The sequence below is a fragment of the Rhopilema esculentum genome, unplaced genomic scaffold (assembly GCF_057945365.1).
Source record: "Rhopilema esculentum isolate cy_ngs unplaced genomic scaffold, ASM5794536v1 HiC_scaffold_23, whole genome shotgun sequence".
Classification (NCBI taxonomy): domain Eukaryota; kingdom Metazoa; phylum Cnidaria; class Scyphozoa; order Rhizostomeae; family Rhizostomatidae; genus Rhopilema; species Rhopilema esculentum.
Window position 1 is genome coordinate 1,178,394 of NW_028300834.1, and position 16,993 is coordinate 1,195,386.

Sequence of the window (16,993 nt, forward strand, 5' to 3'; positions counted from 1 at the left end):
AACGCCCCCAAAATGTATTTTTGGACTGCAGTTCAGAATAAAAACCTTACATTTCTTGTTTGTCAACTTATTAATTTCATGCTCAGAGAATTGAATAGAGTTGTATTTGTCTTTTTTTCTTGTTTTGCTGTTCAATTTTCTGTAATGTTTATAACTGGGATTATTAGCAAATTCAGTATGCAACTGGGCTTTCCCTTTGCCAAACTCCTTTTCAATACGAGAAAGCATGACTGTGAGGCTAGCTATTGAGTGACAGGGGTAGTCCGTCTCTATGGGTAAGCCGGTTACCTAAGCCAGATCATCCCCGAATCTGAAAGTATGGCGTAGAGGATGGATCTATGAAGATAGCACATTTGCATTGGCTATGATGCATTGCTACATGCATTCCTGAAAGTTAACAAAGGAAGAATTGTATTGAAAGACATGACAAGCTATAGTTAAAGGAGCATTCGTTATTCAAACTGAAACGGTGAGACTGATATACAACTAAATATTGATATCTAAATATCAATGAATCATGCAATCTATTTCCATTTAGCAATGAGGTGCTAGAGAAACTAATAGAAGTGCTAGAGCAATAAAATATATTGTTGTGCTAATCTAATATGCTCTCATAAGTGTCCAGTTTTCCTCTTCATCTTTCACCTGAAATGGAACGAAAATTTGATAGAACTAATTTTTGAATTAACCAATATAAATGCTAATGATTGAGCATTATTGATATGTATCCGAAGCAATATAAATCGTATTCATATCAGACTTGGCTACATTCTCAATTTGCAGTGAGTATTTGTAGTCAGCTATTCAGTGATGTCATGAAAGTGTCCAGGCATGACAATTGACAGTGGAGTGGTGATCCTAGGATATTTGTGGGAGGGGGGGGGGGGGGGGGACTGGCTCTCGTTTAGAACTCCTATTAGCTGAAAATATCACATTGACCATGCCCTTACAAGTCACAAAGCTAAACCCCACCCATTTGCTAGAGGTGTAATTGAACTATTTACTAAAGATAATTTTTTTAGATCATCACTAATAGTGGCATGAATTTCAGAATGGAACTAACAAATCAGGAAAAAATCTTCTAGTGGAAAAATTTCGAATTTTTTATGTGTGGTTTGATTGTACTAACGCAATAATGCCTCCATACCCACTGATTCACTGTAGCCTCATCATGACTAAGTCAAAAGTATGAAAGTATCAAGCACTAGTGGTTTAGGTTCATTTTGAGCTTGGGGTTATGTTTAAGAGCAACTGTGAATAGAACAAGGTCCTGGTTACTAGCGGTGACATAAATGAAGCACAATGACTTTCTGAGCTGTTCTGCTAGGAATGGAAAACAAATAATACCTTCTACAGGGAAGGCCATGCTGTAAAATTTCTCTGAAAAGTATTTAATGCATATGGCCATGTAGCTGCAGCAAATTAAAAAGAACTATTTATTTGTGTCTTTTTATGGTGTTCATTCATGCTGAATCCATAGAGAAAATCCCTATCTCTATTTTCTTAGGCATCATCAAATAATAGTCAATAATGGTCAATTATATTTTGAATCATGAGTAATCAGACTTAAGTTTTCATGGGAGAAGCATATTATTTTTTCAAACAAATTGCATGTAAGGATAATGGAGAAGCATTTCATTTTTGCTGGAAAAATTGTTGTTAGACTAATGATTCTAGTAAAACCACCAGCTGCCAATGGATAGTAGGTTCTAAAAATACAACTTTAATAGAGTATGCAAAAGCCTCAGTTCTGTGTTGATATCACTGCCATTGCATTGTATACACACATATACACATGCGTAAATAAACAGGGGGTCATATTATACATAATTGTATGTTGTGCCGTTAATTTAGATGTCCAAAAAAGAAGGCAGAGGAATGAAAAATAAAGAAAGCAAGCCAGAAAAGATCTTAATACTGCATGAAATCATTAATGAATTCTGTATTTTGATTGGATTTCTATAGATTCTAAGCAGGGTACAGTCCTGGTAATATGAAATTTGGCGGCGTGCTGGTAATTGTAACGTGCGATCAATAAAATGGAGACCTTACGATTTTTATGAAGACCTGGTGACATCTTTGTATTAGAATTTGTGTATCACTGCTTGAGAGAGCGTATGAGGTTTTCGTAAAACCAAAAAGGTTTTATGGAATTTTAGAAGAAGTTTCTTGAAAACAAAATAATTTAGCAAAAAGGATACAAGTTTTTTAGGCTCTGTTGCCATTACTCCATTTCCGTATGAGAACAGATTCGAGTGGTTCTGTTTTCGAATTTGAGTTTCATTAATACGCACAAAAACGGTGTCATTTGATACCAAACCGAATATATTCAAAAACGCTGTTCAAAGTGGACTCATCCGAAAACGGAATCATTTGAATACGCTTCGTTTTATTGGGAACAGCGAAGACAGATGCATTCAAAACGGAGTCATTCAATCTCAGTTGCAAAAAGAGCTTGAGCTAAGGATATGATAATGGGCAAATATGGATTAATTGAAACAGCCACGTTATCATTTTGACCAAAACAGAGTGGCCCGGGGCAATGTGTTCAAGAAAATAAGAAAAGAACAGAGAGAGAGAACGGAGACATACAATAACGGAGTAACAGCATAACGGAGTAATGGAAACCGGGCCTAATGAAAACGAAGTAAAGAGTTAAAATGCCTCCAGGAATGCCATCAATATAACCCACACAAAAGAAATTAAAAGAAACAAAAGAGAAAAAGAATAGTAATTCAAAACATGGAACTGCGCGTGCAATAGAAAGCATGCATCGGGAGTTCTAGGCGTGTGTGGAGGCGTGCGCGTGCGATCGCACGCCTGATGTTACCAGGACTGAGGGTATTACAAATATATCATTTTCTATTTGCTGCAAAATATATATTTACCCTCCTCTCAGTCTTCCTATCATGTGAATTGTACCACCTGAAAATTTAAAAAAGAGAATGTGAACAATAGATGAACAAAGAAGTAAAATTTTATCTATCAAGCAAATGATAAAGAAAGAGACTCATGAAATATAAATAATTGAATTCCTTTAAAAGTTTTATCTGGCTAGCCATTTCGATTTGAAATTTTCAATTTGCTCAGAAAAAGAAGTGGTTGATTGATGATGATTTTTGAAATCAGTTAAATGCAAGTGTAAAGTTTTCACCAACAAAGCCATTTTGTTATTGTAGATTTGCGATTTAGAATTTTTTATTTTTTTCCTGCTTTGTAGCATTTATGTATACTTGCCTCGGGGGACCTTATGCAGAGTAGCATTGGTCAATCGAGTCCCTTGATAAACAAAGTAGACTTGACCAGGTGGCACTAAAACAAAATTGATAGCAAATGTCACTCTTTTTTTTGGCATACGATTATTTTTTTTCATTTTATACATGTGCTAAGATATTAGGAATAAATAGCACCATTATATTTTTTGAGATAAACAGTTCTTGTGAGAAACCTTGACGAAAATGTTTTAAACTATTTTCAGTCAAGGTTTTCTCAAGAATTATTTTTTGTCTGTTCTTAATCATATCTGTTGTTTCAATGCCATGTACCTTTGTCTGTTATAAAATTCCAAAGTGCTCATTTGAAGATTGTTTTTTGATTCTTAAATGTCTTCATAAAAGATATACTCCTTTTCGTGACTTTTTGGTTGTCTCCCTCTCATGTGATGATTAAACAAACCTCTGTGGGGATAGCTATGTTGTTGTTTATCAAATCTTTGCTATTCACATCAAATCCAATAGTGAAGAAAGCATTTGATAAGCAGCATCTTTTGGTAATGTTTAGATGCAGGATTTGGCTGTCAGAAATTTTAATTGGTGTGACATAATAACCAGTGGTGTAGCGTCAAAGCGTAAAAAGTTCTAGACACATTTCAAAATTCTTGCAACATTTTTACCGGTAATAAATAGGTTGCAGTGTTAAAATCATTGTATAATATATTCCGCAATAAATGGCCTCTCTTTCTGAGCATGAACAGCATGCAGTGAACTCTTTTTGCCTGTCTACTGTCCTCATCGATGATAGAAATGGACATGCGATACTCCAGAGCAGCTTTAGTGCTGCTCATGTGCAGCTTCTGAGAGAAGTTAGAATTTAACGGACTGGAGCTTGCTGTGGGCCTGAGCGCAAGCATTCCCAAATATTTGATAATCCTCAACATTTTTCTGCCTACAAGCTACTTTTTGCAAATATTCTTTGCATGATACATAGTTTCAAATCTAATTACTCTTCTTTTGTTGCTTTTGTGACTGTTGAAGTCTAGTCTTTCCGTCATAGTCTATTTGTCATGATCCCCATATCGTAATTTAAGTCAAAGGGCTTGCCAGTATAGTCAGAATTTATGGACCAGAGCATGCTGTAGATCTGAGTGCAAGCCTTGCCCAAATACTTGATGATTAGCTGAGACTGACATTCTGAAACTTTACACAAGGAATCATCTTCAATTCTAACAACTCTAACATCTCAGTATTTTTATTTTTGTCAACTATGAGGGTACAAAATTAGCAGAAACTTGTGCTCCTGTCCGTTTGGGCTCTTCTATGAGCAGGCCCATAGACAGTCTAACTGGATTGGGAGGGCATGGATAGAAATATAGTTTTTTCTATACCTGCCTTATGAAATACTGTCAGATCAAGCTGCGCTTATAAGATCGTCAAACACAATTTTTGCAAATTATTGGGGGCATAACCCCCCTGCCCCAAGTGTCTACAGGCCTGCCTGTGAGTTAACAATTTTGCAATGTAGGGCATCAAAAATGTCCCACAAAATCCTTTTCTATGTGATCTTGCTTTGAAATTCTTACATATAGATGGTGCCTTTCTTGACCAGTATGATGGCTTACAGGGTGGGGCACTTACATAAATTATTTTGCTGGCCATGCCAGCTATTTTCTAGAAGAAAATGAGCATGAAGTATCACAGGGTTCTCAAACCCAAGCATATTTTCAAAATCAAAATTTATAATCGCGATTACCTTTAGTTACCGCTTGTATCTATAAAAAGCTGAAAATGTGATTTTTTACATTCAACATAAACTTGTATGATATGTTACCGCATGCCTAGTTCTGTGGTCACGCTACGCCACTGATAATAACTTATTGGTTTTTAAATTTATTCTTACCTTTAAAAAGTTCTGCCAGGTCATCAGTTGTTGTGGAAGAGATAATTGTATAGTGTCGTGATCTGCCGTCAAGGTTTCTCACGAATACCTCAACTCCTAGAATTCAAATTCTTTTCTTTATATGTTGACAGAGTTAGGGTTTCCTATTTGAGATAAATTCACACTGAAATCAAGAGATGGCTTTGCTGGTCTTAGAGTTGATAAAAAAGAACAGGTTCAAGCTGTTCTGAAAGCAATCTGTCAAGAAGTTATGTAAAAAGCAAAAACATCATACATTCACATTCACTAAAGAATATCACCATTTGAACTGGGCAGCAAAAACTGGGACATGATATAAAAAAGTATAATTGTTTAACTACAAATATAAAAAATTTTCTTCAGAGAATAACGTTGCCTATTCTAGACCTTTTGTTTTCTGGAAAGATTGAACTAGAAAGATTATTTTAAAATGTGTTTAAAGTAAATGGTTCAACTCGCCTTACCATAAAAGCGCCATAAGGAATATACTAACATCCTTTACTTCATTGATTTTTTAGTTGGAATTTGTTGCAGAAAGTGTATGATAGAATAGCTACCTTTGAAAATGATCAGATTTTTAAAAAGAATTTATTCAAGTCCTACCTTTAGAGTATTCACATGCTAATTATTATCTTGCATTTTTCAGCAGGACCACTGAGAGATTTTTGGGGCCCCAAGGGAAGACTGAAAGGTGAGGGCCCCTGCTAGTGTGGTGGGCAGGAAATTTTCATGACCAGGCCTGTTAGACTAGCTAAGATCACATTTCGGAATATTTATAGAAGTCATATTCTTGCAATTTTTAAAAAGGTTTTGCTATTTTTAGGCAATACTTCTACAACATTTGATTAATTCCATTCTTTAGATGGTATACATTGCTTTATGAGGTCCCCTAGACTTTGAGACCCTGGGCAATTTGGCCCCTCTGCCCCCCTCTTGACAGCCCTGTTTTTCAGGGTATGTATCTTATATTGGTATTCTTGTGTTTCTTCTTCATCTCCCTTCTTTATCTCATCTAGTGCAGAGAGTTGTCCATGCCAAAACAAGGTCTTCTTTTAACAACTCTGTTCTGTCCTTCTACTAAAGTTGCTTCATTTTTTATCCTTTTGAACCTCTTTCCACTTTATGTTGATCTCTGTTAACTAGCCAATCAAGATGTGACAAGAAAATATTTTATCTTGACAATCTTCCCTTGAAGCTTCCCTGGACTCTTATTTATACATATTATGCAAGGTGGAATATCAAAAAGCAAAGCGGATAGAACCAATATTTTTGTTGTTTACTTCACCCTACTTTTAACCTACTTTAACTTATTATTATATTTTTTACTGTTCTTGTTCATAAGTCTGTTCTTATGTTTACATGTTATATTGTTGAACCATACTTTTTATTTATTTATATTTTTCTTCTTGTTTCATTTGATTTATTTAATGTAAAATTATATTTTATTATTGATAACCTTGCACTTTTCTATTTTTTATGGCACAGGGTCGGGGTACAGGAAAAGGTTTTCTGGCCACCCCTTGAATGTAATATTTGTAAACTTTATCTTGCCGCCTAACTTTGGTGGTAGCCTTGACTTAACCTTTAAACAACCTAAACATGTTGGCACACGCCCTTTCTACAATTTCATATTTGACTTTTCAAAAACAGGCGAGGCACCTTCCTCTTCTATTAAAATTCTGCAATTTCTTGCCCTTTGGTTGTGTCTCAGCAACATGTTAACGGGTAGCTTAGTGAGCTTAGACCCCAATGATTCCCGAAATGTGCCACAAACTATGCAATGAATCATCGTTCCCTTGTCTTTTAGAATGTTGAGACCCCTTTCTCAAGTTTTGTGCAAAATGGTATTCATATTTATAATATGTCACATTAGCAGCCTTGATTATGGATGATGAATTGTATAGGGCACCCACAGGAAACCTCATAGAAGAAAATGTTGTCAGAACACAATCCAGGTCAGGCCATGTGTTGGCTTCAGGTTCGACTTTTTATGTCTGATTCAAGCAACAACTCGACAGTTACCAAGGGACAGGTATTAGCTACCCAAGAGACAGGAATTTTGAGTTGTGAACAATTGTGGTTCTGATTGCTTCTTCTCTTCCTTTTGTTGTATTTCCGTTGTGTCTTAATTTTACTTCAAAATATCCCTTCCCAGTTTTTATTTCCTATATTCATATCAGACATCTTCAGTATTCATCTTCTAATCTTCTAGCTGTTGCTCCTTTCAGTTTTGTATTTGTATTTTTTCCACCTAGCATCCGAAGGTAGTTTTTAGGACACTGAAAAGCTGAGCAGTGTCCTGGTCGTTCCTTTTGATGTGACCACACTTTGTGACTCCTATGCCTAGAATTGCAGAGAACTAGTGATTCCCCCCACTCTAAGTGAAATTTGCTTTTGCCATTTTTTAGGGACAGAATCTGTTCAAGACTTCCACTAAGTCCTTCTCAGTTTAAGGCAATATGATTTCCATTTTTGCATTTCCTGTAACAATCTCTATTTTTCCAGGTCACATTATCAAAATAACACTGAAGATGTGGAAGAAATACACAAATTGTACAATATCTGATGCTTTCGTCGAAAGTTCCTTTGAATTGGAAAATCAGGTAATCAAAAATATTCTTTTAAAATACGAGAAGGCACATTTAGTGTATTGTTTTTCAAAAGATTCTTTTTTGCGCTGCATGTGTTTCGGTCATTCTAGCTGCAAAAGATTCGGTATGTCAAGCTTCGTAATCTACGAAGACTAAGCTATAAATGTAAAGGCCACCAGTATTTTGATGTTTTGCATGCTTTTGTGGATCTTTATTTATGGGGTAGGGTCCGCCATTCTAGCGACAATAAAAAGCTTGCCATGTTTGTTGAAATTTACTTCTAATTTTTAGCCTAATTTTTTAAAAAAACGTGTTCTCTCAAGCTACCTGCCAATTTTAATTCCGTCTGTATCCAACTCTTTAATCCGTTTTCAATAAATCGAAATGTATGCTTTCTTTAAGTAGCATACAATGCTTGATAACCGTGAACTTCAAAAGGAAGCTCTATTGCTCTATTGAAACAAAATGCTCTCATCTAGAAAGAAGTCAAACAAATCTAACAGCTTTCTTCAACGTTTAGAATCAAACTCTTCCTAAATGATTAGAAAACACAAATAATTTTAAAGCAATTATTTGAGCTAAACTTCTTTGTCATTCTTATCTTTTTTGACTTTGTCAATACTAGCCAAGCAGTCGCCTGAAATGCTTCTTGGTATTTAGGCCTAAACAGATTTCATGAGAATGAAATGTAAGAATTGCCTTTTTATGTTGATTCTTTGTGTTGTTTTAAAGTCCAGCTTCATAAATATTGACGTTTCACCTTATCAACTAAATTATTCAGATTTCGTAAGGGTTGTATCGGAACATAGCGAACTTTGATTCGAACTTTAGACGTAGTTCTTTATTACGCGAGGTCATAAAAACACTGATGTTTCGAACAAGAAGGATTGTGTTGAGCATTATGGAACTATTTTTCCAATATCATCGAAAAACCTTAGGTGACGGAGCGAGGCCTATAATTTTTAACCTACCATAAAAATTTGTGTGCGAATTTCTGATATCTGGAAAAATAACATACTTTAGCGACGAGTTGCAACCATTGCTAGTTTCATCCAAATAAAGTCTGCTGCATCTTTAATTAGCGTAGTGGAGGTTATTTATAAAGTTTTTAGTAGTTTATGGCACTTCGCACAGGTGCTTAATCGATAGGTGCAAACAAAATTTTGTTCCGTTGATCGTTGATGTGATTTAGAGAGTCATCTTCAGGCCTAGAATCTAATTTGCTTTTATGTTTGCCCTATGTTTGTTCTTTGTCCTATGGTGACAAAGGGGTGGTTAAGTGCCCCAGTCAAAGATTTTTCATTTGTAATTGTTTTCCCCAACAACATATAAACTTGAGATTTCAGTTGACGGTACTACTTTGTCTTGTGCCTTGTCGATAACCTGTCACATTTTTAGGACCTCCTTTGTTTCTTTCAATTAACCCTTGATGGTTTGGTTGTATTGCATATCGAAAATCTTGTCTAACTTCACTACCGAGATGCAGTAGCATCGACAGGGGGTCAGCAGGGGCAGTTTCATTGGGCCCGGGCCCAAAAAGTGTCCCTTGCTCAAAATCAAGGTGTTTTTCTTACTTTTCAACGATAATGCATCATTCCATGGAAGACTTTCTCCCGTAAGGACCTAAAAGGCCCGAAATTAAACATTAAGGCCAAATAAAATTAATTAGTTGATTCTCATCAGCGCCCGTATCATATTTTGGTGCCGCCTTGATTTTTTTGATATTTTATATTTTCATATAAAAGTCCCGCCCGTCTTAGATTTATGGAAAATTAAAAAATCTTATATTTAGTAATGCCTTAATTCATGAAAATTAAATAATCCGACCTTCCCCAGTTTTTTATTTACAACACATAACAACACGTAAGGAAAAGATCCTACTCCGGGAGGTGAAGAACATTTTTGCTCTCTGTTCTTACGCAAAAGTTTAGCGAAAGACTGAAAATGGCATAGACAACAGCAACCAAAAAGCTTAAATTTGTGTATTTTTAACTTTTTGAATAGAGTTAACATAACACAGGATTCTAAATTATTGGGTTGAATTCTACTATATGGGGGTGGACGATTTTCCAAAAAAATTTGCCAAATTAATTAATGGCCCATCCTAGATTCTTATTTAATCTTTGTGGCTCACTAGCAAAATCAGGATGTCTTTCATCACCCTATACATTTTTTTCATTTAATCATGATAATATCTTAATAATTATTGGTGTTAGCCAGCATTAGTTTTGCTTTTGAAGATTTGCAACAAAAAGGTTTGCAGATCTAATGATTCGCCCGTTGTTTATATAACACCAACGAAGTAACAATAATTCTGAAATTATTTATCAGTAATTGTTTTGTGTTTTCGATAAAACATTAAATAAATGTAGAAATGCAAATTTCTTGAAAAGATTTCGTAAGTATTCGGTTACCTTTCTGTTGATATCCATCATGTTTTTGATGATGCCAACCATTTTGATGTTGTTGTCGTCTTTGTTGTCTTTGCGGACGTTGTAATCCTTGCCCGAATGGGACTGGAAAAACAATAATTCTTTCTCGTGAAAGCTAACTCATAAGAAATTTTGATATATGCAGCTAACGACAGGATGACATATATTCATAAAATGATCTATTTTTATTGTAATTTTGTGTTGATATATACCAGTTTAAATTGTTTGTTATACCTTTTTATACCAAACGTTATACCAAAAAGAAGAGGGATGAGGATAATCCACTTGAAAAATGGTGATAATTTTCTTTCTGGCCTAACACATAAAAAATCATTTTTTGCTTCAAAATCAAATCCATTTCCTGCATTTTACCACCCCATTGTCCCTTTGTTCTTATTGTCCCAGGGGGTTGAAATAACTTCCGAATGGCAGAAATTTTCAAATGAAATCCCAAAACATTCAGTTTCATATTTTAAAAAAAGGTAGTTAGTACTTGCAATCCTTGAATAACCCCAGAGTAATGAAATATTGAGACACAGCTAAGAATGTAACAAAGAAACTCTCCTTAAAAGTGGAATGCATATAAACATCTTCGTTAGGCTGCCACCACGCGGGATAGGCCCTGGGGAAAAGCTCCGATGGTGCAACAGTTTGGGTCGAAGATGTAAACAAATTTTTAGACCCGCGCCCTTTTATCGTTCAAAGAAACGTCCTTTCTCTGACAATCGAAAGCCAAAATGGGCTTTATACGACATTTTGTAAGGTGGTTAAAATCTTTCTCACAATAGATTTGCCTGGGGTTCTTCAAGATCGTCGAAAAATGTTTTAAGCATAAACAACACAGAATTGCTTTCAACTGTTTTAGGCGATAAAAAATAAATTAGTTGATTCTCATTAGAAAGGCACTAAAAATATCGGGCAGGCGGCAGTTTTATATTTTGTATTTTAAAAATGGGCCTAAATCTTTTAAACTTTGTATATGACCCTAAAAAGTTGTTCGGTTTTCTCCTTTGCCTTCGTAGCTTTAAAAAAATAAAACACAATGCTAATCGGCAATCATTAGATCATAATATCATTAAGAATTACCTGAGTATCATTACCTGAGTAATAGAAAAGAGAAAAGAAAGGTAAAGCGAAAGAAGTTAAGAGAGAGAGAGATGATAGCAAAATTATTCCGATTATGGCTCGCCATCAATATTCAGAGATAGATCAAAAAGTTCCCTCAAATAGAAAATCGCATCTCGAAATGCATCTTTCTGGATATGCAGTTTCTCAAACAGAAAATATACTGCTGTTTTGTGTTTACCAAAAATCTGTTTTGCTTCAGAAAGCTGCATGTGGTGGCAAAGCCCCCTCTTTATATCCAAAAGGAAGGGTTTAGCCCCAAAGTTCCTATGCACTGGGAGCCTATGATTTTAGCCAATGCTGGCTAACACCAATAACTATTTAGATATTATTATGATAAAATGAAAAAAATGTATAGGGTGATGAAAGACATCCTGATTTTGCTAGTGAGCCACAAAGATTAAATAAGAATCTAGGATGGGCCATTAATTATTTTGCCAAATATCCAAAACAAAACTTATGCTGGCTAACACAAATAATTATTAAGATAAATAATTATATGTCATGAGTGTTAAAAAAGAATCACAACCATAAAAATTGTATTTGGAAGTTCTAACGTTTAACTACTGCGGTATCTCGATTTAAGATAGAACACCCCCTCCCCTAAAATAGGAAACGTCCTGGCATAGAAATGGTAACATGTTGTGTACTCCAAGCCTCATGCTTAGGACCACTTCTATTTATTGTCTACCTGAATTGATTTGAATAATATTTCAAGTTCTCTAGATCTAATATGTATGCTGACGACACAAACTGTACGTTAACATCTGCTATCGTTGAGGATTTTATTACAAATGCCTGCAAAAATTGGTATTTACTTTCTCTTTTAGCTTCACGTTTGTAAGCTGAAAGGATTTTTATATAAATAGTTTAATATGAGTTGAATGAATATTTGAAGATTTGGCACAATTTTTTCGATTCTGATAAAACTAATTTGCAATCTAAAAAAACATCCGAATCCGTTAAAACCCCGTATGTTGATCCCTGTGTCCTTATCCAAAGGTCGACTTATATGATTCAGATCTTAAGTTTGTTTCTTTGATTTCTCATGTATTAAGTTATTTAATCATTCTCCTCATTTCGATCACATGATCACTTCCGCCCATTATTGAAATAGAACTACTAAAACCTCTTCATGTGCTTGCTCAAAAGGCATGTACAAAACAACGAAGAAAAGTTCCTGCTTTCCATGATGCCAAGAGTCACGCATTGAAATCCTTACTGTATCATCTGTAAGACATGGCTTGAAAAGCTTTGTCCTAATTTCAAGTAAGATAATCGCTGAACCAAAACATTGTTAGCCCTAACCATTCTCACATTTTGCAAAAGGAGCCAATCGGCAATTTGCAACTTGTGCCACAAGGGGCCAGTAGCCTAGAAAGAATCAACGGACTTTTTGTATAAGCCTCCCTTAGAATCTTCTTATTTTTACAGACTGCTACCTGTCTTGTGTTGACAGTAGTTTTGCGTCCTACTGCCACTCGGATAAACCAATGGTGGGGAGTGATTTCCATCAAGGCAGACATGATTGGGATGGCCTAAGACAGATATGAGTATGTACCTTTATCTAGTTTTGTGAAAAGTTGACACAGTGTTATTTCCAAACGCTGCTGCATTTTATTTATGGGTAACTTTATTCCCCATAGTCAACCACTATGCCTTGGAAAAGTTCCTTGGAAACTTGACTTCTGAATGCAGACTTTTGCTAATGCCAATGATTCTTGAACTTTAAGACTCTCTGGCAAACTTGTTTTAATTTGATGCACAATGATTGTTTAACAGTAAAACTTTTCATCCACTTTGGAATTGCATGGAAGGAAATCGATATATCTTTTGAGAAACAACTGATGTTTAATTTAGTTATTACCTTGACTTGTTAGATTCTAATTACTTGAAAAGGTAACTTCGTATCTTCATCCTTAAAATGTTTTTTGAAATTCTTAAAACCAAACGCAACAGAGAAAACCTTACTGAAGCAAATGCTACTGAGATTTAACGCTAGATTTGCATAATCAATCATGATTTATAGAACATTTACTAGTATAGTATATGAATACTAACATACATGGGCCAATATATGCAACTCATATCTCACAAATTTACGAGAAACGTTTGTTGATAGTTTTGGTAAAAGAGCTTTTGTCTACAAGTGCAGTCATCGCTTTTTAGTGTTAATCTCTGGAAGTTTTTAGAAGTTGTCTGGTTATGTAAATTTCTTTAATGTAGTTCCTTTGAATGGAAAATTGTGAAAGAATCTTGATTTTTGGTTAAAAATCACAGCGTGAGTATTGCTATTATTAGTTGCTAGGTTTCTTATTCTTATGAAATGAAAACCTTAATTTATACTACTCAGCTCAGTCCTGGTTCTTGAAAAATTCTGGAATGTAGACTCAACTCTTAGTTTGAAGAAAACGATGTTAGTGAATTTGAAAATAGGCAAAGGAAACTCGTCGAAAATCCTTGCTTGGATAACCTGAAGAATTTTGCTTAAAAAGTACAGTTTTCCGTTTGTATATCTGCGAAGGAGTTTGTCCAATGTTTGGCCATGGGAATTTTGGCCAGTTTATAAAAGATGCCAAGGGAAATTCCCTTTGCTTTGTTGCCATATTTGTTGCCTCACATTTCAAAACCAAGGCCTCCAGACCTACGTGGCTCTTTAACTATGTTGGTAGCAAACTATCAAACTCAGTAGGTTAATGTACTTTAGGATAATAAACGGTAGGATAATGTCCTCAACAAAAAATTGCTTAACTCGACAGTACCAAATTTTGTGACTTTGTAGTTGTAAGATATAATGAATTGTCAAATTTCGTGATGGAAAAACTTTTGATGCATTTTCATTCCATTCTAGATTGAACGCAGTCTAGCTTTTCTAAAGCTGGTTTGTGTGAAAGATAGAAAAGATATGCAGTTATTTTTCTATTCAAGGTAATTTTCTTATTTTCCTACAGGGAAGTCTAATACTACAGAAGAATTTTTCTCTTGACTATCTATTTGTCATTTAAGCTGATATATGTAAACGTTACAAGGAGAAATTCATTAAATCATTGGCATTCAATGCTGTATTTCTTTTGTATCATTTTAATGCTGTATTCAATGATGTTCAAATCAACTCAAAGTTCAACCGGTAGTTCGCCCGCCTGATTTTGTCAAAGGGGAATTCCCTACGCTTTCTCCCTGAGATGGCCCAGTTTTACGTAGTGTTTTAAAACTGGTTTTTGAACGATTTCATGAATTTCAGCTTTATTTAATGTTTTGAAAGTGTCAGTTTAGTTTCAAATTCTAAGTTCCCAATTTGTAACTTAGCTTAATCGTCTTAAATCAAGTTTGGTACAACCTAGCTGCTTTTCGCATGCAACCATTACCGCTTCATCGTCATCCGGCGGACTTGATTCAATATGTTTTTTAAATCGCAAAACATGAGATGGCTTATTTCAATGTTTATTGCAGTAAATTCATCCTAAAATTTGATAATCGACCCTTATCTGTCTCTGAAAATGTACCAAAATCGTTCTAAAATGCTTTTGTCTTTTCGATCGGCGGTATTTCCGTAAATGCCGCGCAGGTTGGCGCGTAACATAAAATCGAACATTTAGCGCTATCTAAAAATGTTTCTGTGCAAAAAATAGACTAAGACAAAGTGGCGGAGGACCTTCAAAGATACAGTTTTCTTTAACTGTCGTTTTTAACTATTCAGTATTGTGATTAATAATTCTTAACTTTGCTTACCGTCATCTTCAGGCCCAGAAGGATACAAATCTTCATTATTTTGCATCCTAGTGAGAGCTTCTTTTAACAGTGAATACTGTACTTTCGATGTGTTTCATATATTGCGATATCCGCGTAGAAAATTCGCTTGTTGCCTCTTTTTATATCTGGTGCTGACGGAAGGGGGAAATTATCTCCTCCGCTAAGCAAGTCTTTAAAAGCTAGTTGCTCCCCCCGAGTGACTCTGCTTTCTGCCATTATTGGATGATTTTTGAAACACTGCTTCTCAGAAAAAGTAGGTCTTGCGAATCTGTTTCTGGTATTGGTACACATTTGTATTTTGCTTGGACTTACAACGCATTTTTCGATGTTTCCTTTCTGCGACAGTTAATCATTATCTAGGTTTTCTAGAACTTTCTTTGATTGCCACGCAGAGGAAATTAAGTTTGATTTTTGAACCAAAACATCTACCCCCCTATTTTTCACCTCTCTTTGAACCCAAAGGTGTCTACATTGTTTTTTCTAGCCAGAAAGAGGCAGTTCTTTGGTCGAAGGGAATTTCCGCTTGCTCTGAAATATACGTAATGTCAACTAGAAGAATCAGTTTGATGTTTAAGGAATCTGTGAAGGAGGATATTTGTCTTCGCGCATGCGTTATGTATTGTCTTCTGCATTGCGCTGCTGGAAATTACCTTCGCCTGTTCGTTGTTTGAAGGGAATTCCCGGTCGCATATTGCTTATAAGGAGTGGTGTGTACCAATTTGGACTTCAGATCGCAAAAGAAAGGCCGTTGTGATTTTGGCTTAATTTGTGTCATCGGTAAGTTTTTATGTTAACTTGTGTTTTATTTTTCCCTTTTCTCTTCACTTCAGATTATGTTGAAACATCAATTTTGGGCTTTGCTGGTAGCTATTTTTAATAAAGTTTTTATCTTTGAAGTACCACCGGGAATATTTCATAGCCTATGTATATGTAGACTGGGCGGTTTAGATAACTTGTTTGGCAAGCTTTTTATGTCCAAAGGCAACATTGAAAAGTTGCCTGAAAAAGTATTGATGTTATTCTAACATAAATTTATCGATCCTTATTTTGCATAAGACAACAGGCCGGAGCAACCTTCTGTCAAAATCAGAATTCGTTCTTTTTCTGCCTTTGTTAACTTATGGCAATGGCAGATATGCTCTTTATTTCGGAAGTATATTCCATATTCTTGTCATAGGTATAAAAGTTAGAAATGGATGGCGATAGCAGCAAGGAGCTTACCAAAAAGGTCGAAGCTGGAGCTAAAACAATAGCAGGCCCACAGTCATACGAAAACCCAAAACCAGATGGACCCGAACCAGAAAAAAAATGAAGGTAAACAAATTTTGCCAACATTTTTGTCACGTGAACTAGTATTTTGAATGCATCAGCAGGCTGATATGATTTGGTTTTGAATTTTGCTATTTCTCTCAAATTTGGTGAGTGTAATGTCTTTTGCGATAACATATTCACTGGATTTATTTCATTTAATTTTTATTTTGAGGGCCGGTTCAGTTTATTTATGTTTTGAATATTTATATAAAGGCATCACTCAAGTCTTCAAAGCAACGCTTAAATTTGACGTTCACTGTATTGCTCCTGTAGATGTTGTACTTTTAAATATTGGTAACTTACTTTCTGAATTTTATTTTAGTAATTTGGAAAGCACAAGAGATGCACAAGAAGCATTGCGAAGAAAGCAAAGATCTGGCTATATAATGACCTGAGCTTCATGAAGCTTCGAAAAGACAGTCGGTTTTTTTATCTAACTATGTAGTCCATTCAGTTGCAAGATCTAATCAAATTAGATGGCATTATTTCGGGTTACTTTATTGCTCCAATCCTGGACTAATTTTTTATTCATAAACAGTACTAGGACGGTACTAGCAAAAGTACTATGACACTTAGTTTTGAATTGAAGCTTCAATGCGTCTCGATAGCAATTACTTTTTTGTTGATCACCGAATCAGGGAAGTAGGCTAC

General features: G+C 35.2%; 1 protein-coding gene across 1 annotated transcript; it reads right to left on the reverse strand.

Moving 5' to 3' along the window:
• Positions 1-432: 432 nt before the first annotated feature.
• LOC148957524 (uncharacterized) lies at positions 433-15,516 on the reverse strand. Its single transcript, XM_089115201.1, has 6 exons — positions 15,011-15,516; positions 10,139-10,240; positions 5,116-5,211; positions 3,238-3,312; positions 2,889-2,925; positions 433-645 (listed from the first exon to the last, which is right to left on the reverse strand). The coding sequence occupies exons 1-6, from the start codon at positions 15,054-15,056 to the stop codon at positions 642-644; spliced, it is 360 nt and encodes a 119-aa protein (XP_088971327.1). The 5' UTR covers positions 15,057-15,516; the 3' UTR covers positions 433-641.
• Positions 15,517-16,993: the final 1,477 nt, after the last annotated feature.